At 34.2% G+C, this 27,947-nt stretch overlaps 1 protein-coding gene across 1 annotated transcript in view; it reads right to left on the bottom strand.

Annotated features, from left to right (window-relative positions):
* Positions 1 to 25,523, bottom strand: part of LOC140434917 (retina and anterior neural fold homeobox protein 2-like) — a 232,159-nt gene extending 206,636 nt beyond the window's left edge. Inside the window, exon 1 of the mRNA XM_072523546.1 lies at positions 25,334 to 25,523. Coding sequence (XP_072379647.1) covers positions 25,334 to 25,523 — 190 coding nt within the window. The remainder of the gene's footprint in view (positions 1 to 25,333) is intronic.
* Positions 25,524 to 27,947: the final 2,424 nt, after the last annotated feature.

Genomic DNA, 27,947 nt, shown 5'->3' with positions numbered 1-27,947 from the left:
ATCTAGGAACTATCTCGTATGCCTTCTTAAGATCTCATCATGATCATCATGCAACCTCTTCTGTCCACTACTGGACATAGGTCTCTCCCATTTTTTGCCACTCTTCACGGTTCTGTGCTTCTTGTTGCCATTTCTTGGATATTCGTCCAATGTCGTCCATCCAGCGTGTTGGTGGTCATCCTCTGCTGCGTTTGTCTTCTCTTGGGCGCCAGTCAATTAGTTTTCTGGTCCATCTTGTGTCTTTCAGTCTCGCTATGTGACCTGCCCAATTCCATTTCAGCTTGGCTATACGTTCGACGACATCACTGATACCTGTTCTTCTCCTTAAGTCTTGATTCCTTATTTTGTCTTTTTTTGTCACGCCGAGAATTGATCTTTCCATGTGCCTTTGTGCCACTCGCATTTTTAGTGCTGTTATTTTTGTGAGCGTAAGAGTTTCTGCTTCGTATGTCATAATAGAAAGAACGCATTGGTCAAATGTCTTCCGTTTCATAACTATCGCGATGTTGCTCTTAAAGATGTCTCTTAGTGAACCATATACTGCCCAAGCAAGTGTTATTCGTCGTTGAAATTCGCAGGTCTGGTTATACTTGCCTATTCTGATTTCATAATCAAGATATATGTACTTTTCTGTCAATTCTACCACTTGATTTTGGATGATTAGGTGTTCGCTGGATACTAAATTTGTCATAAATTTGGTCTTACTGATGTTCATTTTTAGACCTATTGTTGAAGATACGTTTTCTAATTCTTGTACCATTTGTTGTGCTTCACCCAGATCTTCGGTAATAAGTACTATGTCGTCGGCAAAATGCAGATGTTTGAACATTTCTCCATCTATATTTATTCCTCTATTTTCCCACTTTGGCATTTTAAAGGCGTATTCGAGGACCGTTATAAATAATTTAGGTGAGAGAGTGTCGCCCTGTCTCACACCTCGCTTGATATGAATTTCTCTGGTGGTATCATGTAGTTTTACATGCATTGTGGCGTTTTGGTATAATGTTTGTACTAGCTTTGTGAGCCGGTAATCTATTCTACTATTGTTCAGAGCAGTTATAATGCTGTCTAATTCCACAGTGTCGAAGGCTTTGTGAAAGTCTACGAAGATAAGTACCAGTGGTCTGTTATATTCTAGCGACTTTTCTATTAAGGTTTTTACTCTTTGCAGGTGATCGTTTGTTCCGAATTTTGAGCCGAAGCCAGCTTGTTCTCGGGGCTGGTAGAAATCTAACTTTTTCTCTAGTCTTGTCGTAATTATTCGGGTAAACATTGTATAGATGTGGTTCAATAGACTGATTGGCCTATAGTTTTCTAGGTGGGCCTTGTCTCCTTTCTTGTGTAGTAAAATTGTTACTGCATTGTTCCATGCTTTTAGTATGCAACAATCTGTTAGACAAAGGTTAAACAACATTTTTATTTGGTTGAGAAGGGCACGTCCGCCCATCTTTATAGATTCTATTACGACTCCATCTTCTCCTGGCGCTTTGTTGTTTTTCATCTTTTTCATTGCGTCCTGGATTTCGCTTAGTGTGATCTCTGGCATGAGCTCTAAACCCTGGTTGATAATTTTGCGTGCTGCGGCGGCTTCCAAGTTCTTTTGGTCTTCTCTTTGGCTTGTGTATAGTTCTTGATAGAAGTTTTTAACTATGTGTAGTAGTTCTTCTCTATTTGATGTGAGAACTCCTTCTTGTTCTTTAATTTGTGTATTTCGCATTTTCCATTGATTAGTCGCCTTCTAAAGACTTTCAGACTTTTACTCTCTTCTATAGTTTGCTGGACTTTCTCATTCTTAAATTTCCTTAAATCTTTCCTTATAGCCTTTGACTTCTTCTTAAAATCTATAAATACCAAATGTAGCTATTTTTTTCTTTTCACCGTATTTCTTTATTAACCATCTCAAAGCAAACAACACATCTCTTGTCCTTCTTTTTGGTATAAACCCAAACTGACAAAAGCCAAATTTACCATTATATATTAGTTGTTTAATAGCTTGTTATTTAGTTGTTTAATCAGATTTAAGTTATAATTTTGGAATAAAATTTTGAAATATAGTACTTCAAATTATTTATAAATTGGTTCCTATTAATACTACTGTAATACTATAATAATAATAATTCTACTAGCAAAACAAGCAGAGGACTTTGCTTCTTTCTAAAAACTCCATTACAGAATCTTGAAGATGAAATCTAGATAAGTCTAGAAAAAAGAATATCCTAGGGTTTGTAATGAATACCATCGTGTGTCAATAGATGCGTTGGTAGTACTAGAAACAAATTACGGATACAAAGTTGGATAAGGGAGAAAAGGTATTTTAATATTTTGTAAAATAAATAATCTCTGATGATATCTAAACATTTTATAACGTGCAAATAAATCACTACCAACAATTCTACTTCAGAATTAACACAGGTTATCAAAAAACATTACAGAACCTAAAAATTAATAAGCAAGTAATGTGAATATTATAATAAGTGATGAATATGTATGGATACCGTCTCCATAATTATTTAATATATGTCGGAAACATATGATGAGAAGAGCGTTTAAAGGATGGGAAAAGGACATCTTAATAAATGGCCAAAAAATAACCAATCTACATTTTGCAGACGTTAAGAAGAGTTAATTGACCTCACACGGCTGTTTGAAAGAAAGAGTTAAATATTTGGTCTGCAGTTAAACGTATCCAAGGCAAAAATCATGGTAGTGGATAAACTACATAACAATCATCCACACATAACCAAGATTGACCGGTGTGAGGTTGTGAGCTCATATTTATATCTGGTATCATTGATCACAAACACAGGTTCACTACAGGAAGAAATAAAACTGCATGTGATCTAGCAAAAATCGCCGTAGAAAAGATGGCCAAAATATGGAAGAACTCTCAAATTTTACAAACTCCAAAAATGATGTTGATCAGCTGCTTAATATTAACAATACTGACATGTAGATGAGAGTCTGAAATTCTATGAGAAGCAAAAAGAAGAAAGATAGAAGCCGCTGAAATGTTCTGTTAGTGAAGAATGTTGCGAATTTCGTGGATCGACCATAGAACAAATAATTCAATTTTAAATGAACTAAGCAGTAATTGAAAAGTCAGCAAACAGCTCTTCAACAAAGTCTACCTCCAACAATTAAAATACTTTGGACATGTTATAAGAACAGATATCCAGGGAAAGATAGAAATTCGAAGGTCATGAGGAAGATTCCCATCAAGATGGATCAACCAAATTACTGATATATGCAAAAGACCTACGCATGAGTTCAAAGAAGTTACTAGAGAAACATATCTTTCGAGAAGAGAGACAATATATGATGTTACGACGACCACTACACTCCCTCCGGGGAGTAAGATCTGAAGAGAGAGAGAGAGAGAGAGAGAGATGTTTGAAAGAATAACTAAACAAATAAACAAGTACAAATAATATACAAAGCTCGATGTGAAAGTCAAGTAAAAATCTACATATCTCAGATATGATATCTGACACCATAGACGAAAAGAATGAAAACTGTGATAAAAGTAGATAGGTAAAAATAATTAATTTTATTTAAAAATATAGTGAATTACCATGATTTTGTTTTAATTTATTTTCAGCGATATATTGATGTCAACTGAGAGGCTGCAGGATTATTTCAGAACAATGTTTGTAAAAACATTTCACAACAGTTGAAGACGTTGTGAAATGTATAATAATTTCATGTTAATCCAAAAACTAACTTCACTTTTTAAATTCTGGTCAAATTATTGATCTGGTGTTCTGTCAAACTTCATTCGATTGATTTAAATTTTTCAGCCACGATGATTTTTGAGCTATGACTTTAAATTAAACTTGCCTGTTAAATAAAGCAGTGATGTATACCAACTACTTCAATTTCTATAAAAGGAAAAAATCAAAAAATTTAAAGAAAATATAATATGGAGAGAAAAAAAAAAGGAGGAAAAAAAAAGGAAAAGATAGTTAAGACTTGATTTCACGTACAGGGCGTCACAGTCGTTTCGAAGCCGTTCTGAAGAGGCCTATTAGGCCGAAATACGTATAAGCGGATGCACAGGAGCCCTGTACGTGAAATCAAATCTTAACTGTCTTTTCCTTTTTATTCCGATATACTCTGTACGAGCACTAGAAACCAATTCGCTAAGAATTTTGCTTAGTTGAGGAGATATGTTGTGGAATGCAATTTTTAGATTATCCATGTCTCTAATAACATCTTTATCAACGTCTGTTTTGCCTTGCAATTCTTAGATGGTACAGATTAAAGCAAAGTTCTGAATTTGGTTTCAAAACTTAGTTTACGGATTTTAATATCAGATGTCGCTATTTGCGTCTATACGAAGCCATGTTAGAGTTGCTTCCTAAGACAGAAAAAATTTATTTTCACGTTCAGAGCGACTGTGAAAGCCGTTCTGAAGAGGACTATTAGGCCGAAATACGTATAAGCGGATGCACAGGCGCCCTGTACGTGAAATCAAATCTTAACTGTCTTTTCCTTTTTATTCCGATATACTCTGTACGAGTACTAGAAACCAATTTGCTAAGAATTTTGCTTAGTTGAGGAGATATGTTGTGGAATGCAATTTTTAGATTCCCCATGTCTCTAATAACATCTTTATCAACGTCTGTTTTGCCTTGCAATTCTTAGAAGGCTCAGATTAAAGCAAAGTTCTGAATTTGGTTTCGAAAATTAGTTTACGGATTTTAAAATATAATATATATGAATTCAGAAAAATCTAAAATACTGCATAATTTTTTTGCTTTGATAAGGACAGATAGGAATTTATGTCATTCATATCAACGTCAGATAGAAATGACATGCTACCACAAGGTATATAAGAGAAAGATTATATTTGAGATAATTACAAAACTGGTGCTACTTATTTGACAAAATAAAATATAATATGGACCTTATCTAAAATCAATCGATGATTTCAAGTTAACCACGTCGCACCTGTAGATTGAGAGCTCAACCTTAATCCGTCGCTGCATTCCAACCGATATGTTGATCATCACGGTAGTCCATTTATCCTTAATTCGGCCTAATTGATTTAAATTGATTTAAATTTGGATACGTCACCTTCGACAGCCACCAGTTTCTACCTGGTGGAAAACGTTTTTTACAGACTAACAAATTGGTAGGCGTTGCATTTAAATATCAATTAAGTAAAGCGTCGATTAGACCAAAGCTTTATAATTTTAATGACGGTACGAAATCTTAAGATAGCCCATGAATTTTTATTAGCATTAATGTGTTTCAGTGGCGTGCCGGAAAATTTTATTTTAAGTAAACTTCGTTTTTGGGTTACTTGATTGGCATGAAATTTTGCCATTTTATCCTGCAGTATTCATTGTTCAGTGGACAATATTTATCATTTCTCATTATGTGGTACTGGACCGAGATACTCCAAGCATTTATTGATAGCTCTACAGTTTGGTAATAAATTTATTTTGGTTAAGTTCCGTTAACGTACATGGAACACTTCAAAGAGCTAATTAATGTTTGCAAATTATTTAATTAGAGCATATTGGTTACTATTCGCTCCTGCCTATATCACAGAAAGCCAGAAGCTCTGTTTGCTAAATTACTAGGATTGTTTAATTGAAACCCGTCTTTTATTAACTTCCCTCAGAAATCATTCAATTTACTCCATTGATATTTGTTGGAGAGGACACATTGATTAGTTCTTCATACTGTTTTTGTGGTATTGCATGCAACACCCTGTAGATTACTTTGTATAATTTGTTATGGTTATTTTAGGTATACACGTTCAGTTCAACCGAACAATAAATATTTAAAATATAGAGCCAGCGAAAAAAAAACGGAATTAAGGTGGTGGGTAATTAAGGCAGTTGTCATAAATTTTTGCTAAATTACGTGACATTTGTGACTTGATATTGCCAATGTAAAATTTGGTTATATTTTTTTAACATCCAATTTTTATTGAAATCTGTCCCGTTCCAAATAATAAGCAATATGTGTAGGTTATGCAAAATAACATAAGAGTAGTGAGAAGTCGTTCAGTGATAAGAACAGGATATTATAGTTTAACTTTAATATATAACAGCAATTACTTAGTTTAAATCATAAAGCAAACATCGAGAATTACCGATCAATATCCTTGCTATCACATCTGTATATTACTAACTTAAATCATAACCAACCGCCTAACACATAAGCTCGATTTCTATCAACCTATCCAGCAGGCTGGATTCAGAAAACATTTTAGTACCATAGACCACTTGCACACCGTAAGAACACTGATAGAAAAATGCACCGAGTATAATGTTCCAATTCATATGGCGTTCGTCGATTTCCATAAAGCATTCGATTCCATCGAATTATGGGCAGTGCTTGAATCTCTTTAAAATGCACGTATAAATTTAAGATACACTAACATATTTAAAAATATATATGAAAATGCCACCATGCAGATAAATCTGGACGAAAGCACAAAAATTAATCTCATAAGACTACAACGGAGAGTAAGACAAGGAGACACCATCTCTCCCAAACTATTTACCCTTGCTCTAGAAGACATTTTTTAAGAAACTAGAATGGAACAACAAGGGTATCAACGTCGATGGATCATACTTAAACCACTTGAGATTCGCACAAGACATAGTTTTAATAGCCGATAATATCCAAGAACTAAATGACATGTTACAAGAATTAAATGCAGTTTCAGGAACGGTAGGCTTAAAAATGAACTACAGTAAAACAAAAATACTGAGTCGAGACCAGACAAATATAAAAATACAAAAACATACCATAGAAAATCTTAAAAATTATGTATATCTAGGCAAACTAGCATATATCTTGAAAAACACCTCCATTCCTGTAAACTTAAAGAAAAAGGTATATAACACATGCATACTACCAGTTTGTACCTACGGCTTGGAGACGGTAGCCCTTACCAAAAAATCTGCTAAAAAAATTAGAAACAATGCAAAGAGCAATGGAACGAATCATGCTTGGAATATCACTGAGAGATAAGATTAGAAACATCGAGATAAGACATAGATCAAAGATTAGGGATATTGTGAAATAAATTACAAAAATTAAATGGCGCTGGGCAGGTCACGTAGCCCGATATAATGACAGCAGGTAAACACGGAGAATTCAAGAATGAAGACCAAGGACGACAATAAGAAGCATGGGAAGACCTCAAAAAAGATGGGTAGATGACATAAGAGCAGTGGCAGACAAACAGTGGATTAGATTAGCGCAAGATAGAGAAAGATGAAAGCAATTGGGAGAGGCCTACATTCAGGAGTGGATGAAAAATGGTCGACAAAGAGAGACCTGGTTTAAATAGTACAAGAAACGTTCTATATGTTTGTTTTAAAGCGTACACGCTTGTCCGGTAGGCATTTATGTTGTGAGATACGAGCCCCCATTCCTTGCCGTACTGCTCATCTATAGGTCGATCTGATACACCAACATATTCTAGTCTAAGTATCATATCCATTAAGAATTATAAACTACTACGTCAACTTTTTGTTTTCTGGGTAGAGTCTGAACCATCGACTACGAGATCAGTCACAGTAAAGTGGATGCGATTTGTCAGCCACTAGAGAGTTGCACGGACTATTGTTGAGTAACAAAATAACAAAAGACAATAAAAAATAATTATGAAATAATAATAGGAATGTTGAGATTTACGGCGCTGAACTCTGGCGTCGGGAAATAAATCAAAGAAACAAATCAAAAATTAAGTCCATGGAAATGAACTATTAGAGACGATGCTACTGGTTCACCAGACTTGATAGGGTGAGCAACGAAGATATTCGGAAAAAATAGAAATGGATCTAGATATAATAGACACAATTGAAGTAAAAAAACTAAACTGGTATAGACACCTGCAGATATTGCCTGAAAATAGATGGCCAAAACATATAGAAAATTGGATTTTGCCTACTAGAAGAAAACCAGGTAAACTAAGATGGTCCTGGAGAAAAGATGTCGGAGCACAGAGATTTAAAAACTGAAAATTGCTTCGACAGAAAGCGCTAGAAATTGAGATGCTAGAATCGACGCCAACTGGAAACTTGCCTATTATTATTATTATTATTATTATTTTATGTGAAATGTTAAGCAAATCCATGATATGAGCGGATTTGGTTGGCAATATGTTGGTACCTGTAGATCGTTGTGCTCAACCGGTGCTCTGTAGTGTTCTGTGGGGTTTTTGAGTTTGTAACATACCAGGGAGCACGGCAAATCTGACGCAGCCCTCTTAATTGGAATAGTTAAAGATTTTATATGTTAGCATTACTTACAAATCGCCAGATTTGCGCTGTATATAGCAATATCGGTTTGAAAATATATTTATATGTTAGAGGTATATCCTGCAGGCAAACATTTAATTAAAGACTCATGTACCGATATATATTCCTGTATATTAAGCTATTTTGAAGGTGTTTCTTCCAAATGTGGATACCTTAGTTAAGTTTATTATCCAAATGAATTCCCAGGTACCTAGCCACATCATTAGGTGGTAGTGGAAATGTTGTATGTAAAAATTGATGACACTTCACCCTTTTTTACACTGAAACGTTATCTGTATTGATTTGAAATTGTAAACTTTTTATGCCTTATGTGGTTTAATAAGGTTGGTTTGAAATATTTGGGATTCTTCTGATGCTATAGGATTTGAAGTCATGATAACTGTGTCATGAGAGCAGGGATTGTTTAATTATTGGCTGTTAGAATATTTGATGTATATATATGGTATTACATACCAGGTGAGTCCTATTATGCTTCTTTAAACATTAAAGGAAATAGTTTACTTCAAGCACCAGCAAAGTGCATTACTACCCGACTTGGCAATGCCAAGTGCAACTTTGCCGAAACGTCATCAAAATAATGGTTTTCATAAAGCCAAAATTATTCAACGCGGAGTCAAACCCGAAAAACCATAGAAAGCACATATATACCATTTTTCAAAGTAAAAACGTTGCACTTCATAATTTATATAAAGTGACGTCACTTATATTTAAAATTTCCAGAACGTCAACCTTAGAGTTCAAATTTTCCTAACACAGATATACGAAACCATACGGAACTGCTCGATCTTTCATAGACGTCAACATGGTATAATAATTAGAAAAATGTAATTATCATTATATTTTTAGAATTATATTGATTAAATCGGGAAACTAATTGTCGAAACCAAATAAAGATTTCTGCTTTAATCTGTGTCTTCTAAGAATAGCAAGGCAAAACAGGCGTTAATAAAGATGTAATTAGAGACATGGGGAATCTAAAATTGCATTCCACAACATATCTCCTCAACTCCTCAATTCGCTAAGGATTTTTGCTTAGTTTTGCTTTGCAATTCTTAGATGTCGCTATTGCGTCCATATCAAAGCCATTTTACATTTTACGTACCACAGGAAAGATTGTTTTCACGTTCAGAGCGTTTGTAAATAGCCGCACCGGAATAATGCGAACTAGCCCTTAGTTGAAAATAAATGATGGAGGTAAGTTTTGTTGACTTAACGTAATTCTGTTTTTTATTATCACTATTTTGTAGCAATTCCAAGTGAAGAAAAGTTAAAATCTTAACGGGAGATGTTTCAAAACAAACAAAATGTGAACTTAAAGCAAGAAGTGATAAAAGAGTAGCAATGAAAACACAAAAAGCTATCAATAAAGACTTATTAGAGGTGCATTTACATAAAAGGGAAAAAACTAATCTTATAACCATTGATTTGTCTGATGTACCTGGTACAAGCAAAGAATCAAAGGATGATATTTTAAAACGAAAATATGTTGCTTGAAGAAAACATAAAACTAAAAGAGAAATTCGAAGAAAATGAACAAGACTTGTGTACTACCAGAACAAGGGTTTTAAAATTACATAAAATAATCAAAGACAGAGACATTGATAGCGTGAAAATGATTTTGAAACACTTTGGTCAAATGTTCATTATCACAGTAAAAACGAAATTGAAATTATTGTAAAAAACAAAAGGAGAGAATGTAGGACGACAGAAAAAATTTCTACAGCTTTCACAATAAGATATTTAAGTAAAAGATATGTAAGAAATACCCTTAAATACCCAATAGCTGGAGAATCAACATTACAAAAATGGGCTGCACAGATGCACACATTAACTTTAGATCTGGTATCCTACAAGATGTACTGCAGGTGATGTATGTTGAAATTCAAATGGAAAATCAAAAACTGAATTACAAACAGTAACCGTCTTGTCATATGATAAAATGAAAATCTGCGCCGAGTATGAATATGACTATAAAGATGATCATGTGGTTGTCTCTCATAGTTACATGAAAATAGTGATGGCCAGAGGACTTTTTGATGAATGGATGCAACCAGTCAACATTAGCTTTGATAAAAGTGTGATTGACAATAGTTTATCTCCAATAATTACAGTTGCACAATATACAATATAATGTAGTTGCATGCGTGTCTGATTACGGGGGAGGCAATCAAGGTCTTTTGAAAAATTGAATATGTCAGTTGATATCATACATTTTACAAATCCAGTCAGAAAATCAAATATCTACATGTTTGCTGATATTCCTCATTTCCTAAAATTAACAAGAAACTGGTTAATCGATACATTTGAATTTAAAGATGGAAGTGTATTGAAAAAAGGCTTAATAAAAGAACTCATTGGAGCTGCAACAAAAGAAATAAGTGTCATATGTAAGCTAATTTCAGATCATTTAGAGGTAAAAAAAAATGAGGAGATAAAACGTTGCACTTGCTGCAGAATTACTCACACAACTGCAACAGCCTTAATACATTATTTTCAAAATGCAGCCAGAGATAACAAAACCGCAGCACAAAAGTTTATAGAGCTAATTAATGGTTGGTTTGATATAATGAATTCGTTTGCATATGTTACATCTACATCTAAACGACCTTAGAGAATGGATATTTTGAAAGAGCAAAATAGGCTTTTTGGTTTTATTCATTGATCTTGTTACTAAAATAGAGTTTGTTGGAAAAAATCCATACAATTTTTCAAAAGGACATTAAAATATTGTCCAGTTCTATCCAGTCGCTATTTAGTAACTTAAAAGAGAAATACAAAATTTCTTATTTATTGACACACAGAGTTAACCAAGATTGTCGAGAAAACTTTATTTATAGGTAGGAAATAATATAACATGCAAACATATATATGTTGCCACCTGAAGTACACACAAGTGTAGATACTGTGTTTATGGATCTGAAAAGTCAAAGTAGCAGTAGTTCAGACTTGTTACAAATTCCAACTAATATAACAAAAAAAACCGAAACAGATGGGTCGATATATATTGCTGATTTCATAGTGTTTAAATATAAAACTCAATTCCCAAATTTAGGAAGACATACCTATGAGGAACAAAATATAAATGTTTATAATTAGTTTCTATCCTGGTACAATATTTATGATTTGGTGGACTTACAAATCCATCATCGGAATGGGTAGACCAAGTAATGACAACGGAAAATATTTCCAAAATTTTTATGGTGAAAACGTAAATCGGGGTAAGAATTATACATCGAACTACAGAGCATGTTTCCAATCATTGTTCGGATATACCCGTTTGTCTCGTAAAAACACATGCTTCAAATGCCAGGTTACCAGTGGCAATCAAAAAAAAAAATTATTTAGTATATATTTATATGTATTGGAAATATAATAAACTAGTTACGTTTTTTACCAATTAAAATTTATTTCCTATTATTTAAATTCTTACAATAAATATACAAGTAATTCTAATTCTCATAATCTTAGCTGACCTCTAACAGCTGGTAATTGATTCAATAGTTAATCCAGTATTGATGGAAAGTCACAGATTTCGGTAAATCCTGGATTAACCGTTGGATAAACGTGAACAACTGGTATTGATTAATTTCCAGTACCAAACCACTCATACATCAACAGTATTTCATAATTAGTTATTATAATCCACTAAATATCTTTATATGAAACAGGAACTTTACCAAAAGATTGGTACATGTCCATATTTATACCACTGCCAAAAAAAGCAAATACTAAGAAATGTGAAGAACACCGGATCATTAGCATCATGAACCACTCACTCAAAATATTCTTAAACATCATCCATGCTCGCATATACAAGAAATTGGAGGAGGGTATTGCTGATGCACATACAAGTATTGATACAACGAACAAGAGATGTTAATACAGATGTCTTTGCCTGTTTCATTGACTTCGAAAAGGCATTTTACAAAGTGCAGCATGAGAGGCTTATTGAAACTTTGCGAATCGCAAACATCGATGACAAGGATATAAGAATAATAGCCAATCTCTATAGGAAACAAGTACGACAAGGTTGCATACTCTGGCCTTTGCTGTTTAATGCGTACTCTGAACATCTATTTCGAGAAGCTTTGGAAGAAACGACTGATAGCGTGATTGTTAACGGTGAAGTAATAAATAATCTAAGATATGCAGACGACACTCTCCTTGTTGCGGATAGTGCTGAGGGATTACAAAGACTGATAGATCAAGTAGTTAACATCGGTAGAAAATATGGACTAAAACTTAATAATAAGAAGACGAAAATTATGATCATAAGCAAAAACCAATATACAGATGCAAAGTTTATGGCAGACAATGAGGTATTGGATAGAACAGAAAAAATAACTTACATCTCCGACTCAAAATCCTTAATTGTTATGTGTTTTCTGTTCTTATGTATGGAGCAGAGGCATGGACACTCACTGATGCATCTTATATGTACATATAGAATATCATATGTACATCATATAACTAACGACGCAGTAATGCAACGTTTACAAAAAGAACCTGAAATCTTGAAATCTATTAAAGAAAGAAAGTTGGCATACTTCGGACATATAGTGAGAAATGAAAATAAATACAGAATATTACTATTTGATATTAGAAGGGAAAATAGAAGGAAATAGGACGCCGCCGAATATCCTGGTTTAAGAATTTGAGACAGTGGACAGGTATAACCACCACAGACCTATTTTGAACAGCTGCTAATAAAATACGATGGGCCATTGCGGTAGCCAACATCCATAGAGGATAGGCACTGGCAGAAGAAGAAGAAGAAGAAGAGACATCTTTATTTCATAACTTCTTCTTCTTCTTCTTTTTATGTAGACATGACTCTGTCTGTTTTGTCTCTCTGTCAATGTGCTTCCAGTAAGTTGCCGTTCCATCGTTTTCGTGGTCTTCCTACTGATCGTTCTTCCTACTGATCGTCTTCCTATTGGGAAACCGTCTCTTGCCATCTTTACTACTCTATTGCTCTACTATTTGTTGTCATTCGGCTTATATGATCGTTTTATTCTACTCGTCCATTTCTTACTCAGTTCTTGATGTGTCTTACCATCAATTTTTCTAAGTGTTTTAATTTCTGCTGTTTCTAACAGGCTTTTTTGTCCTCTCTGTGTCTGGTCATGTTTCTGCCGTGTATGTATGTATTTTATAACTATCTTTACTATTTTCCATACATCAAAGGTATAAAAACGCCGATTAATCATGTTAAGATTTAAATTACTGTATACTCGTGACGTATTCGTGGGCTTAGTGTTTATTGGTTAGTCGGAGTAGGCAACCGTTGTAAATCTAAGAACCGTGGCCTACTGTAATGGGAGCTAAGTGCTCGTGACCCGATGAGATTAATGTATGTTTTAAATATTTTCTTAAAAAATAAATTAATACTGACTAAATAACTAAATAACAAGACTTTATTTGGTAAAAACTAAGGTATAATAATATTGGGCCCTAGAGACAAATATATGAAAATATAGCTGGAACGGGATCTGTGAAGAACCAGTCACGCTGTCTTGGAATCAGAAAAATATTAAGGTATAACTTAAATAAAGGTACTTTAAATAGTTGAAATAATCAAGTGCGAAACTGCAAATATTATTAGTTACAATAATTAAACCTTGGTCCTAGTTAACTCTAATTAAGAGTTGTAAATACTAATTAATAGAATAATCAAAGTTTGTGAAAATTATGGATTAAAACTCAACATCAACAAAACTAATTACATGATCATTAGCAAATAAATTAATTTACAATAAAGTACTAATATGATCGACAATAAAGCGTAAAATGGGTAAACAAACTTTCAGAATTAGGTAGTAATATTATTGTTAAATGGAGCACAACAAATAAAATTACAAGTTTGCACTAGAAAAGTCTGTATAGTATTTTAAAAGTGTAGAACTATACAAAAAACATAAACTAAATATTAGATATCAATTACATGCATTATTTCACGTAAATAATTACCGTGCGATAACAGTTTTTCCATTAATTGTTTTAGACAAAAAAATACACGACGCAAGATTATCTTGGTCTAAAGTGGCTCGTTCCTCCCAAAATAAACGGTTTTATTATTATCTTATATTTTATCTTTTAACACCCTGTTGTACACAATATCTATCGAAATAATAAGAGTCAAAAGCAGATAGGAACAGAAGGGGGCCATGGGGCTTCTTCTAGAGAATTTAAAAAATATTAATTTAAATATTTGCAATTGGCGTAGTAGAAGTTATGCTGGGCAAGGTAAAGTGTAAGGTGACCTAAGCTATCAGTGTATAACACAATCGCGCTCTGTTGGAGAAAGCAACAAACTGAGCGTCTGCGTCTACCGTCCCTCTTACATCCTTCCATCAGCGATGATTTCCTTCTGCCTCTGGACCAAGATGCAGGACCTAGCAATGAGGGGAATTTCAGGGAATTGTTAAGGTTTAAAATCGCATCAGGAGATGACACTCATAAACATCACCTATCTACAGCATCCTACCGAGAAGTCCTACATTAGTAGCACCGGTCAAAATCAATTGATAACATGTTGTGGTAAAGAAATAATTGAGCAAATAATGAATCAGGTTCAAAGTGCAAATTATTGATCTGTCATATTTGACGAAAAGACCGAGGTATCCCACGTGGAACACCTTTCGTGAAGATTTTGCCAAGTTCATTGACGCTTATGAGAACATAAAAATTATTAGTGAAAATCAAGAAAGAGGGACAGAACAACCCGTGATAGGAGAAGCCTTCTGAAAAATAGTATTAAGCTTGTTGAAATAACTGTATTTGGATCCAAAAAAATGTGTAGGAATCGGTACTGACAGTTGTAAACATAATGAGCTCTGAAGCTGTTGGTGCAGAAATAAAAAGGGTCGCAACAAATATAATTAGATACCTGAATCATATTTTTTTTCAACTTCTATTAATGTATCGTCCATCAGAAATACAGTGGGAATAACGAAGTCAGCAATGTCATTTTTTAACATGTCAGCCAAGAGAAATTGAGTTTTAAAACTGACGCTCAGATAAAATTTAACAAGTTTATCCGAAACAAGATGGATTGAGGGCTCTGAAAGCATAATCCAGTTCAGATCAGGTATATTACATATAATTGAAGCACTAACATCTATCTTAACATGGAAGCATCCCAAGACTGTTACATTTGCATCAACTTTGCTTAATTATTTATGCACATCTGACTTTCCAGTGTCATTGATGTCACTGATTGACATACTAAAATTAACATTGCAGCTAAACCGACTTCTACAAATAACCTGTTGAGGCTAACCTGGTGACTAAGGCTGTTTCCAATACAATGTCGACTTTGAAAGAAAGAAGATCTAACTGCGAAGAAAGTTTTATTAAGATCTTTACCAAAGTTAAAGAATTAGCAGACGAATTGGACGTAGAAACGAAGTTACCTAGATTTTTGGGTAGACAGACTAAGAAAGCCAAATCATCCAGGCGGCAGAGAAGAATATTACAGACGTTCAATTTAAATTTTATTATTTTTTTTTCAGTGTGGCTACAGCGGAAAGGTACTTCTCTACGTTACGAAGAATGAAGACTTGGCTGATTGCAAGGATGGGGAAAAACCGAATCACGGGTCTTTGCCTCCTTCATGTTTTCTAATACATTGAAGTAGACACTTACGAAGTATTAAAGAAATTTGCACATCAGCGAGCCAGACGAGTCAAATTTGTTGTATGAGGTTTATTCTACAAGAATAATTTTTGTACTAGACAAATAAAGTAACTTGACTAATATTATTCGTTGTTATTTATGCTATTTTAATTTCATAACCTAAACTATTAAATTATTTTAGGTTAAAATTAAAATTTTCGTAAAGAAATGGATGACGCAGCATGGAGTGAAACTCGCGGCAGAGAAAACCAAAGCCATCATTCCGAAGGGGACCAGGAACAGGCAACGTGTTAAGTTTCAATGTGCGGGAGTGGGGGAGAACTTCGGCTGCGTTGGGGAGGGTCCCCCAACATTGGGGGACTGAAATCCGAAAGGAGGAGGGTCTTTCACGGTGTTGTACAGTCGATCGTCCTCTACGCGGCACCAGTCTGGAGCGAGGCGTTAGAGATAACGGTCTATAGGAGGCTCATGACACAAGTGAACAGAACAAGTCTGTTGCGAGTGGCATACGCCTACAGGACTGTGTCTGCGGCAGCCTTGTAGACCATCACTGGATGTGTTCCGTTGCATGTTGGTGGAAAGAAAAGAGCTCCATGGTAGAATAGGCCCAAACCTTACTGTGACTGAGAGAAGTCAATTGAAAGATGGCAAGAAGAATGGAACAACACGGAGGATGTGGCACAGTGGACGAAAATACTGATCCCGAACATAAGAGATTGGGTGAACTTTGGCCACAGGCAACTGGATTATTTCCTGATGTAGGTGCTCACAGGACACGGATGTTTTAGGACCTATCTAGGTTCGGAAAGGCTGACACAGATGAATGCCTATACTGTGGATACTCGGACACTGTAACACATACGATGTTAGATTGCAGCAGATGGATAGTGGAAAGGAACAGAATGGAGAGAGAGAGAGACAGGTGTGAATTTTGTTACAGTGAGAGAAATGATTGAGATAATGATTGAAAATAAATCAGGTTGGACTAACATACACATCTATATCCGTACAGTGATCAAGAAAAAGGAAGAGGAAGAAAGACAGCTGGACTAACGGCAACGGTGAGAGTGAAAGATGCTGGAAGTTGAAGCTAGAGAAGTGGATCACACTGTATGAGTTGGATAGGCGTGATTCAGACTGTGGGGAAGGAGAAAATACCCTGAGAAATACGTCTGGGAATCATGCCGTACTAGGAGCGATAAGAATCTTCTACGCGCTACCTGGAACGAGACAAGGAGTCTCCTTGCTGATGAATGGAGTGTGGATGTGTATGAATGGAGAATAAACGAATAAAGGTAGTGCTTCGGAAGTGATGCCGGCCTTACAGCGGCCATTTCGCTTCTGGATCGCTGGATGACAGAAGCGGGTCTGGTTTAGCAGGTAGGCGTTCGGCGTAGACTAGACGACAAAAGGGTATTTTAAAGTACCTCGAAAACTATCGCCGAGAGTACGAAGAACGAATTCTGCACTAAGGCCAGTCAGGCGGCGTCCTGGACTGAGATGTCTTTTGAAGATTCCAGACCCCCTCCCTCTATAAAGACGAAAAAAAAAAGAAAAAAAAAGGTTAAAATTTGCTGATTGGTAGTTACTAGAAAAATAAAAATACTTTAATAACGATAAGTTTTGAATTTCTTTATGGTCCTTAAAAGTCTATGAAAAGTGCCATAAAACTCACTTATTCATAATTTTATCCCAGACCCCAAATATCTCCCAAAAAAAATGTGTGCACCTTCTCTGAAAATCGGTCTTGGATCCGCCCTTGATAAGAGTTAGACTCGATAATTATTAAATGTTTTATTATGTGCTTTCATGTACCTATAATTTACTAAACAAGGAAATTTTCTGATTCAAAAGAATCTGTTGTCGCTTTTGACATTTATTAAAAATCTTTTATAAAAAAAGTCAAATTTGGAAGTGTATTTGGGAAATGTTAGTCTAAAAATTGACAAAATATCAGAACGATCTTCGTACAAGACTTAATGTCTGTAAATTTTATAAGGCCGAATTTAATTCAACACTGCAGTTTATTGCTAATTTATTACGGAAAGAAAATATTTTTTGTTGTAACTGTTTCTGAGAAACAGTAAGTATGCTAAATTTACGGTAAAGCTAGCATAGCCATAGCTATATCTCGGCAAGGAAAAGGGGCTCAGGGCCAACTTTGCGGTATATTTTATTGCTATTGATTGGTATATTAATCAGTTCCCAAAATCTAAGTAGTTTTTGGGGATTGTTCAATATACAAATCAACAGCAATTAATTAGCAATAAAACATGCTGAAAAGATAGGCTCTGTAGCCTTTTTTATTGCCGAAATATAACTGTGGCTACGCTAGCTTTACCGTAAAGTTAGCTTAATCATTGTTTCCCGGAAACGGTTACAACAATAAATTGTTTTTTGGCGTAAAACTTCTGCAACAAATTGGCATTCTCGCCTTTTGACCGAAAATATCAGTTTTCCGGGGGTGTGTTTTGACTAAGGGGATGATGAGATAGCTTTTGGAGATTGGTTAATATACCAATAAACAGCAATTAATTAGCAATAAAATATAATTGTACCTCTTTTCCTCGCCAAGATATAGCTTTGGCGATACTCGCTTTACCGTAAAGTTAGCACAGCCACTGTTAGCAATACATTATAGTGCTGGTCCAACGAGAATTTAAAGAGCTCAATAAGAAAACAAAAAAGGAAATTAGACAAGGTCGACTCGTATACAATAAAAAGCTTATAGAAAAAGACAAGACAAGGTACAAGACAAAAAAGATATAGTCGAGTTCATTGAAAATTTCTGCACTACATTCTATATATCGAGTATAGAACAACTAAAACGCAAAGTATATCTTACACTGAGTAAAATGGCTTCACTTGCTCGGTAACAAAATATGGCATTCCAAGTAATGACTTAACGACTGGACCAAATCTACTATAATGACTATATACAAAAGACAGCTTCCATAAATACGACAACGATAGAACCATCACTATAATCTGACATGCCAGCAAAATAATGTTTCAGATAATTAATGAGAGACTGAAAACTTGCTTACAAAGAGAAATACGCCAAGAGCAAACTGGATTTACCAAAGGTAGAGGTACTCGAGAACATCTTCTGAACACAAGACAAATAATAGAAAAATTAAGATTTCACTATAGATATGTTTTATAAATTATCGCAACAAGATCAAATGGCAACACTTATGGCAGATACTAAAAGAAGTAGGAGTACCACACTCTCAAAAGAATTACATCCAGAACTAGGTGTTAGACAAGGATGTATACTTTTCACAATTATTTAATATATAGGGGGAGCATATTATGAGAAGAGCGCTTCAAGGATGAGAAAAGGGCATCTCAATAAATGACCCGTGGATCGGCCACAGGACAAATAATTCAATGAGCTAAAAGTTAGCAAACGGCTATCCAGCGAAGTCCATCTCCAACAATTAAAATACTTTGGACATGTTATGAGGGTAGACACAGAAAGATCCCCAACAAAATGGATCGATCAAATTACAGGAACATACTAAATACCTATGCATGAGTTAAAGAAATGACCAGAGGGAGAGGGATCTTATACGTTGGATCAGAAGAGATTCCTAAAATCACCGATGATGAAATAAAAGCAGCACTCAAACAAATCAAAAATAATAAGTGTGCAATGAAGACTAAATTGCGATACAAATGATAAAATGTGTAGAAAAAATCGCCGAAGGGGTACTAAAAATACTATTCAACAAATGTTTGTACAAAGGGGCAGTACTATCCACATGATGCAACTTTGAAGTAATTATGATCTTATATTAGAATCTACAATTTTTGGAAAATTATCTTTTTCCTGATAATAACAAATATAAAAAAAAAACAAATTTCACTTAAAAATTTAAAAAAGATTCTCACTGCCTATTGGAATTTAAAGACACGTGACCGAAGGGCAGCCTATCTGTGCGGTCTTTTAACTACAGTTGAAAATCTGGTCCAAGGTAAGAGGACGCGACGCCAAATGCCTAAAAAACAGAGGAAAAGAAAAACTTTAGTTTCCTACAATATTCCGATTCATGGTCTAAGCATCGAAGTCTGTAAGAAATATTTTCTTACAATATTTGGTGAGATAGACAAGTTTGTTTGGACCATTGTCCAACAAAAAAAGGGCTTCTAATGCTTCAGCAACCATCCCAAATAAACGTGGCGAGCACATTACTGAAAATAAAATATCCACTGATTGAATGGCTTTGGTGCATCAGCACCTTGCATCTTTTCCAGCATATGATAGCCATTACTGTCGTAAAGAGAGTACTAGAAAATATTTGCCACCCCTGTACACGCTGTAGGATACAGTAAATATAAACAAGAAGCAGATGGCCCAGTCAGTTTAAATATTTATGGCAAAGTCTTTCATAACTCCACAATAAAAATAAAATATCCCTAAAAAGATACTTACGTGTGGCGAAATTAAAATAAAATTATCATACGCTTAAGATACCGAGAATGCATTGTTACTGGAAAGGAGGAAGAATAATCACATGACTGCTGAATTTACTTATGCAATGAAATTGGCAGACAAGGAGTAAGTGACCCAAACTTCACTTCAATTGCATTTGATTTAAAGGCGTGCTTGGCAACAAAACATGGCTTCCCATACTTCAGCAATCACCCCAGATAAACTAAGCAAGCACATCCGAGGAAATAAAATATCCACAGATATAATGGCTTTGGTGCATTAGCACCTTGCATCTCTTTCAGCATATGAGAGCCATTGCTGTCGTAAAGAGATTACTTACTAAAAAATATTTGAATATATTCAAAATTTACGCTGAAGGAAGTTTACAGCAAATATAAACAGGAAGTATGTAGATGACCCAGTCAGTTTAACTATTTATGGCAACGTCTTTCGTAACTCCAGAATAAAAATAAAATATTCCCAAGAAGATACTTGTCATGCATGTGGAAAAATTAAAATAAAATTATCATATGCTTAAGATACCGAGAAGGCAATAGTATCCCTGTAGCAATAGTAATAATCCCTGGAAAGGAGGGAGAATTATCACATAAATGCTGAATTTATTTATGCAATGAAGTTGGCAGATAAGGAGGAAATGACCGAAACTTCACTTCAATTGCATTTGATTCAATTGTATGAGACAATGACAAGAAGAGGAGGAAATGAGATTGCTTCTTGTGTGTTCCACGGCCTCCGCCAAATAAACAATACTTTTTCACATATTATTTTGTACAGCCACTCATGTACAGCAACCCTATCCGTATCAACCCTGGACCACAAATTTATGGTACCTGGTCATTTCAAGATAGAATACGACAGCGATTATGGCAACATTGAAAAATAAAAACAAATTAATGGTCCAATTTACCATCCACATGATTAAACTACATTAATTCGAACGGCTGGTAAGAAAAATAAATTTATTGTAAAACAAATGGTTCATTTAAAAAAACTACCGCTGGTTTGTCTGTAAGGTCTGTAAGGAGGATAAGTGGCTGCGATTTGTTAAGAAACAACCACTAAAAGTTTTCTAAAAAATTAATATGAAAGAAGAAGAACATTTTATGGACATCGACTTGAAAAAGAGGGTAAATCAGAATCTACTTTAATACTTAAACAGGCTTACCAACCACCACTGCTCTATCATTCGAAAAAAAGAGACATTTTGTCACTGTTTCCGTACCGTTCGACGGTGTATCATAAATTTTATTAATATATAAAGGAAAGTCGCCTAATATTATGGGAATATTGCCTAATATGGGGTAAGTCTCTATTGCGCAAGTACTGATTCCGACATCTACCGTATGCATTGTTCATTGTTTATTAACCACCAACTTGCCAGGAGGTAACCATTCTCTCTTTTTGAGCCAACTTGTTCTCTTATTTGACATTTGGGGTTAGGTAATTCTTTTGGTTGTTCTTAATTATAGTATAAAGTGTTATAATATTATTCTATACAAAATTTTGCATAGTTTATAAAAATAGTTTAGTTTTTAAAACGGAATCATATTTTTTGCAAAATGTCGCCCCTCATAATAGTCTAGTGTGTTCGTAATATGGGGTACTTGGCAATTTCTAATTTGGGGTACCTAGTATTAGGCGGGGTACTGCTAAGATTATTTGCTTTTAGCCGAATTTAAAAGCAAGCGGGTGGGTTGACAGATGTCAACGCCATTATCGGCTTTTCAGTTTTCTCGAGAACTCCACAATTTTAGCTGTTCGGCAAGAAATAATGGGCTACATGAAAAGTGCGAAAATCCACAATATACATCAAACAATCTTGGAAAGATATGTTGAGATGGAGAGGAATCCTGAAGACATATTAAATTTTCATTTAGAACGAAAAATAGTATTTTCAGAAGAAGTGGAGACCATTTCTTAGAAATGGAAACAGGATTTTTTGGAATTACACAAAAATACGTGCGTAAATTGGCATATAGCTAATGTAAAGCAAATAATATAAACATCCATTCAGCGTGGCCAAAAAAAGTGCTGAAAAGAAATGGTTTGTCGGATTTCTTGCAAGGCACAAGTAATTATCATTAAGATTACTTCAAGGAATATCCTGTGCGCATATTAAATCATTCACAAAAGAAAATGTTGCGAAATTTTTTGATTTATATAAGATATTTTTAAAAACAATAAATTACAATCCAGCAATAATTTTCAACTGTGATTAAACCGGTCTCACCATTGTGCAACATAAGCATCTGAGAATTGTGGAAAAAAAAAACAAATTGATACACTCAGCCGAAGGTAGATCTTTGTTAACCACAGTTATATGTTTTATCGCAACAGGCCAATATATACCGCCGTTTTGAATTTTTCCCAGCAAGAATATGAAAATGGAACTAATAAATGACACTTCGAGTGGATCTAAGTATGCGTGTCATGTATCTGGCTGGATTCCACGAGAAATTTTAGTTGATTGACTCCGACATTTTCTTAACATAACATAGCCTCGCGCTGAAGATCCAGTGGTTTTGATCCTTGGTGGTCATTACTCCCATACAAAAAATTTGGAGTTATTAACTGTAGCGCGAGAAAATCATATGCACATAATTTGCCTTCCACCGCATTTTACACATAAAATGCAGCCATGAGACGTGTCAGTTATGTTACCGTTCAAAACTTATTGATCACAAAATAGCTTAGGCTTAATTCAGGACGTCTTGTAAGAGGGTATCAAGAAGGGGAACTTTTTGGAAATGCTTATATAAAAGCAGCGATACAGCAATTAATGGGTTTAAGAAAACTGGTATGTTTAAGAAAGAGCAGAAAAATAAACAGTTAATGAAAAAGCAGTGGAAGCGAAAACAGTCAAATAATAGAAGAAGCAGTCGAGAAAAAGCAATTTTATAAGAATGTACCAGAACAACAACCCCTGAAAAAAGTTACTCCAGCAGCTTTGGTATCTGTTGCAACAGCTTCTAAAAATATCCTTAAAAAGTAGTAAGTACAAGAAGTAGCAAAGCTGCCAACGATTAATTAGAAAGCAGTATTGGAAAAAAAATTACCTTCAACTTCTAGTGCTAAGAGAAAGGTAAATAATTCAAAAATAAATTAACAAAAAAAAACTAAACCTGCCCAAGAAAAAAGAAATTTTCAGTGGCCAAAGAAAAACCAAGTAAACAGGATATAGCAGTTATTCATCTTTAGATTCGGCACTTGTAGTAGAGTATCAAGATCCAGATGTAGATGACCTGGCAGAAAATTTTGAAGAAGATACCGTTTGTATTTTTTGCGTAACTCCGTATTCTGAAGATGTCTGAGGCGAACAATGAGTGATGTGCCAGAGCTGTTTTAAATGGGCTTACGTTGAATGTTTTGGGTGTGAAAGAGACCGGTATATTTGTCACTTTTGCTCTGATAAATAGATTTATTGGGAATAAGGCACAATTGAACGATTTAAGAAGTGGAAATTGAAACGTCAATTAACTTTTTTTACCCTTCAAAATTGTGGCTTATTTCCATTCAAATAGTAATCAGATTTATTGTTTGTTAATCTTAGATAACTAGATTTTTAATTCAATTAAGAAAAAATACGTTCTTGTTAGATGCATTTTTATATGTCATTTTCATAAATAAATAGTTTTATTCCAAAAAAACCAAAATAATTGAATTTATTTTGAAATTTTACATTGTAAATGGTAGCCCATATTAGCATACCCTATTCCTCTAATATGGGGTAGAAAAACTTTTTTAAATACTGCCTATTTCCCTTTGTATTTCTTTTTGGCTGTGTCTAAACTAAATGCTTAGAAAGTGTCCAAGAAAACCTAAAATTTAACTATAATGCCTAAAAGTAATTACGTTGTTTTTCAATAATTTTTGTAAAAAAGTACCCCACATTAGGCGACTTCCTCTACCAGACCAGGGTGATTTGGTTGATCCTCTAATAAGTGGCAAATTAGGTATATCTTTTTTATTACTAAAATTCAAGTCTTTTTATAATATTTTTATGACTTGTAGCTGCTGAAAGAAAGAAATACTAACTGAGTAAGTATGTATAAATCGTAACAAGTAAGGAACAGTATTGTGCGTTCTTTAACGAGTCAAGAAATTTAATTAAATTGAAATAACTACTAATTTGTTTAGTTATCTGGAAAAATATGACAAAATTTATTCGAAAAAAACCCAAAAAGCTTTTTTTTCGTTCTCTCAAAACAAGGAATTTTAACCTTTTACACTGAGGACGTTAATTTATGTGTGACAAAAGTCAACACAAAATGGTAAAATGATAAAAAGTCCATTTAATTATACCATTGATTGAAGATACTGCCAATATAAACAAAGATTACAATTTAAATATGATTGAGATTTCTGGGGATCTAAACGGTAAAATATATAAATACAACATTAAGAGACGAAGCTTATATCTAAAACATTAAAATCTGAATGAAAAAAACTAATCTATGTGGACATACGAAACGGAACACTGATCATTATAAAAACATAAAAGTAAGCTTAAGATAATAACAAATAAATATGATTACGTAGTAGAAAATGATGGAAGTAAAGTCGATGGTTTAATAATTTAAAACTTCAATATTAGGTAATAAAACTTTAAAATATTTAATGGAAACTGAAGTCACCTGTCAACATTTAAATGAAACTTTTTGTTTTTATATTTGTTTGTTTATAAACAATTTTTTCTAGATGTTTTCTTCTAAATTCAATCGTAATTCATTGTTATTTTTAAGAAAAAATGTATATACGTGTGAATATCTTTAATATAATATATAGGTAACATTGAATAAATATTATTTATAGCTAATACAGAAACCAGATTTTTGTTGTTGCTAAATATCTTTCTAATTCATAAGAACATTTATAGTGTAAGGAAATTTGCATAAACTTTGGATTGAAAGCACGTGTACCACTCAAAACATTTGCGTCGGTAACTTACCAGCACTTTCACCGTTTCCTGGAGTTTGTGACCTCTCCAGCACTTCACCATCGTCCTTCCTGACAAGTCCTAGGATATTATCAATCGTGTGCCGAGGTCCGGTATGCGGACTTGCCACCATCCTTAAGGGTTTAACGTCCAGCCCGTAGCCAAGAATACTTGACGTATCTTCACAACGGTCCGAATCCATCGCGCGTTTTCAACTGACTGAAGTTGGCACCAACTCCGCACAACGAATGGGCGGGCGGATAGGCGTGGCAACGCTAGTTCGGCCAATAAAAGTTGTAGAACATCCATCATGGAGTCTACAAGTGTAGACGGAGAGGCTGCCAGCTCTAATGAGCTTTGTACAGTAGATTTTATGGTGTAAAAGCTTCAAATTGGTGTCAATAGTCAAGAATTAAGTTGAGTAAAGTCCTATTGCTACTTGTCTTTGAGTGAGGTTAACCAATGGAACGCATTTATTAACTCGTTCTCTGAAATTTCAGAGATTTATACTGTTTGTGGTAATTGTTTATGTTAGACTTGGTTTAATTAGCCTGACCGGAGTCCGTATACGTATCTACAAACATGTATAGGGTGTTGATTCACTAACTAAGCAGATGTTTACTGAGGCAATGGACAGATTGTACAGTGCCCATATATTGGCTAAATACAATAACATTTAGATGGATTAGAATTAACGCATTTATATATTATTCTGTCCAATTCAATAAATTGAATAACTAATTTTGTTTAGATAGTTAAATCTTAATTTAATACAAATTATTAGATTTCTATAGTTAGGTACTATTACATTTTACCACTAATTGTAAATTTGATATGTTAGAGAAAACGACCCGGTTCAGGATAAAATACCTTTTTGTTGTTAAATTTATTTGTTTAAGTATCCATCATGACATAAAATTTAAATCATTATAAAGAGAATTATAACGTCTAGGTATCGTGCTTTTATACGCCTATGCATAATTTAAATATTCCAAACCAAGAATTTTCTTTCAATTAACAATTAGTTCAACTTATAACTGCACTCGAAAGTGATTTTTTTTTAACAATATTTTTTTAAAGATAAATACATTTTAATACTAAGTTTTGCCTTTTTCATCGACTGCCATACCACGATAAAGTGATACAGGAACTTAATATATTGGTGGACGATTATAATACAGATTTTACTTGATTACTTGGATGACACAGACTTACGTAATCACTCTGGTACTGTCAGACACATTCTTTATTAAACTGTAAATACACTAAGCATAAAATATTTCAACTCAATATTAAGAGGGTTTAGTTTCGTCTAAGCTTTTAAACAGAGAAGACGTAAGTACCTATTTTATAGCTGTGTATTGGTGACAATATATTATATTTAGCGATATGTCTGTTAGAAAGGAGATTGATGATCCTTCTTCTTCTTCTTCTTTTTATATAGACATGACTCTGTCTGTTTTTCAACGTGCCTCCAGTAAGTTGTCGTTCCATCGTTTTCGTGGTCTTGTTATTGATCGTCTTCCTATTGGGGAACCGTCTCTTGCCGTCTTTACTACTTTATTTGTCTCTACTACTCTGTACTCTATTTGTCAGCAGATATTTTTGGACATTATTAGTCTGATGAATGTTTTGTAAATTCTGCCCTTCGTTTCTTTTCCGATATTTTTTATATCTCCATATTGTTTCATTTAGGAAGCCTGCGGCTACTAGATACATCCGGCCCCAAGCCCGGATAAAATCTGGAGGGTGATTGGCCAAGGTTAGCAACCCACCAATCGTAAAAACAAATACTGCTCAAAGAAACAATGTATAGCCTCGGAACCGGATTGATACTAAGAAGACGAGATTGATGATCCCTATGGAACAATTATGGATATTTCTGGTGAGTCCATTCCAATTAAAGACAATTATAATAAAGATAATATTTCAAGTTCTGAGAAAAAACATGATAGAAACATTCGTTATCACTTTAGCGATACCGGCCCATTTATTGTTCACGTAGATACTGAGAAAAAGGTTGCTAAATTACATCCGATTAGAGCTGATCATTATTTACATTTTTGTGGAACGTCGTAGTTTAATCAGTTGATACAGTGTAATACAGTGTTGATACAGTGTTAAGCAAAGCATATCTATTAGAAAAAAATTACATCTCAGAATCCAGATAGTAGTATTAAGGAACTAAAATGACTGAAGCTTAGAGTCATCACGGAAACAAATGAAACTAAACTAGTAGATAGACAACTTGTATGTATACCATTCATCAGATTTTGTTTACCAAAGGAAGTTATAATCAATAGTTGTATTTTTCCGGTGGAGACGTACATATATCCCGTTATGTCATGTCAGAAATATTTAAGGTAAGGACATATGCGTTACGAACACTGTAGTGAAAATCATATTAATACTGATAGCTCTATGCCATAGAGTCTATGGTAACCAAATTTTTACACTGTGCTCAGCTGCACTCGGCACTATCAAGAGCAGGGCCGCATTTAGGTCAATTGACACTCTAGGCAATTCTCTAGTAGCCGCCCTTCAAACATGTACCATTTTTGCGAAAAAAAAAAAAAAAATGCAAGTAGAATTTTTTATTTAAATAAGAATACATTAAAAATGGATT

Source organism: Diabrotica undecimpunctata, chromosome 2, assembly GCF_040954645.1.
Source record: "Diabrotica undecimpunctata isolate CICGRU chromosome 2, icDiaUnde3, whole genome shotgun sequence".
NCBI lineage: Eukaryota > Metazoa > Arthropoda > Insecta > Coleoptera > Chrysomelidae > Diabrotica > Diabrotica undecimpunctata.
This window is presented reverse-complemented; position numbering and strand designations above follow the sequence as displayed.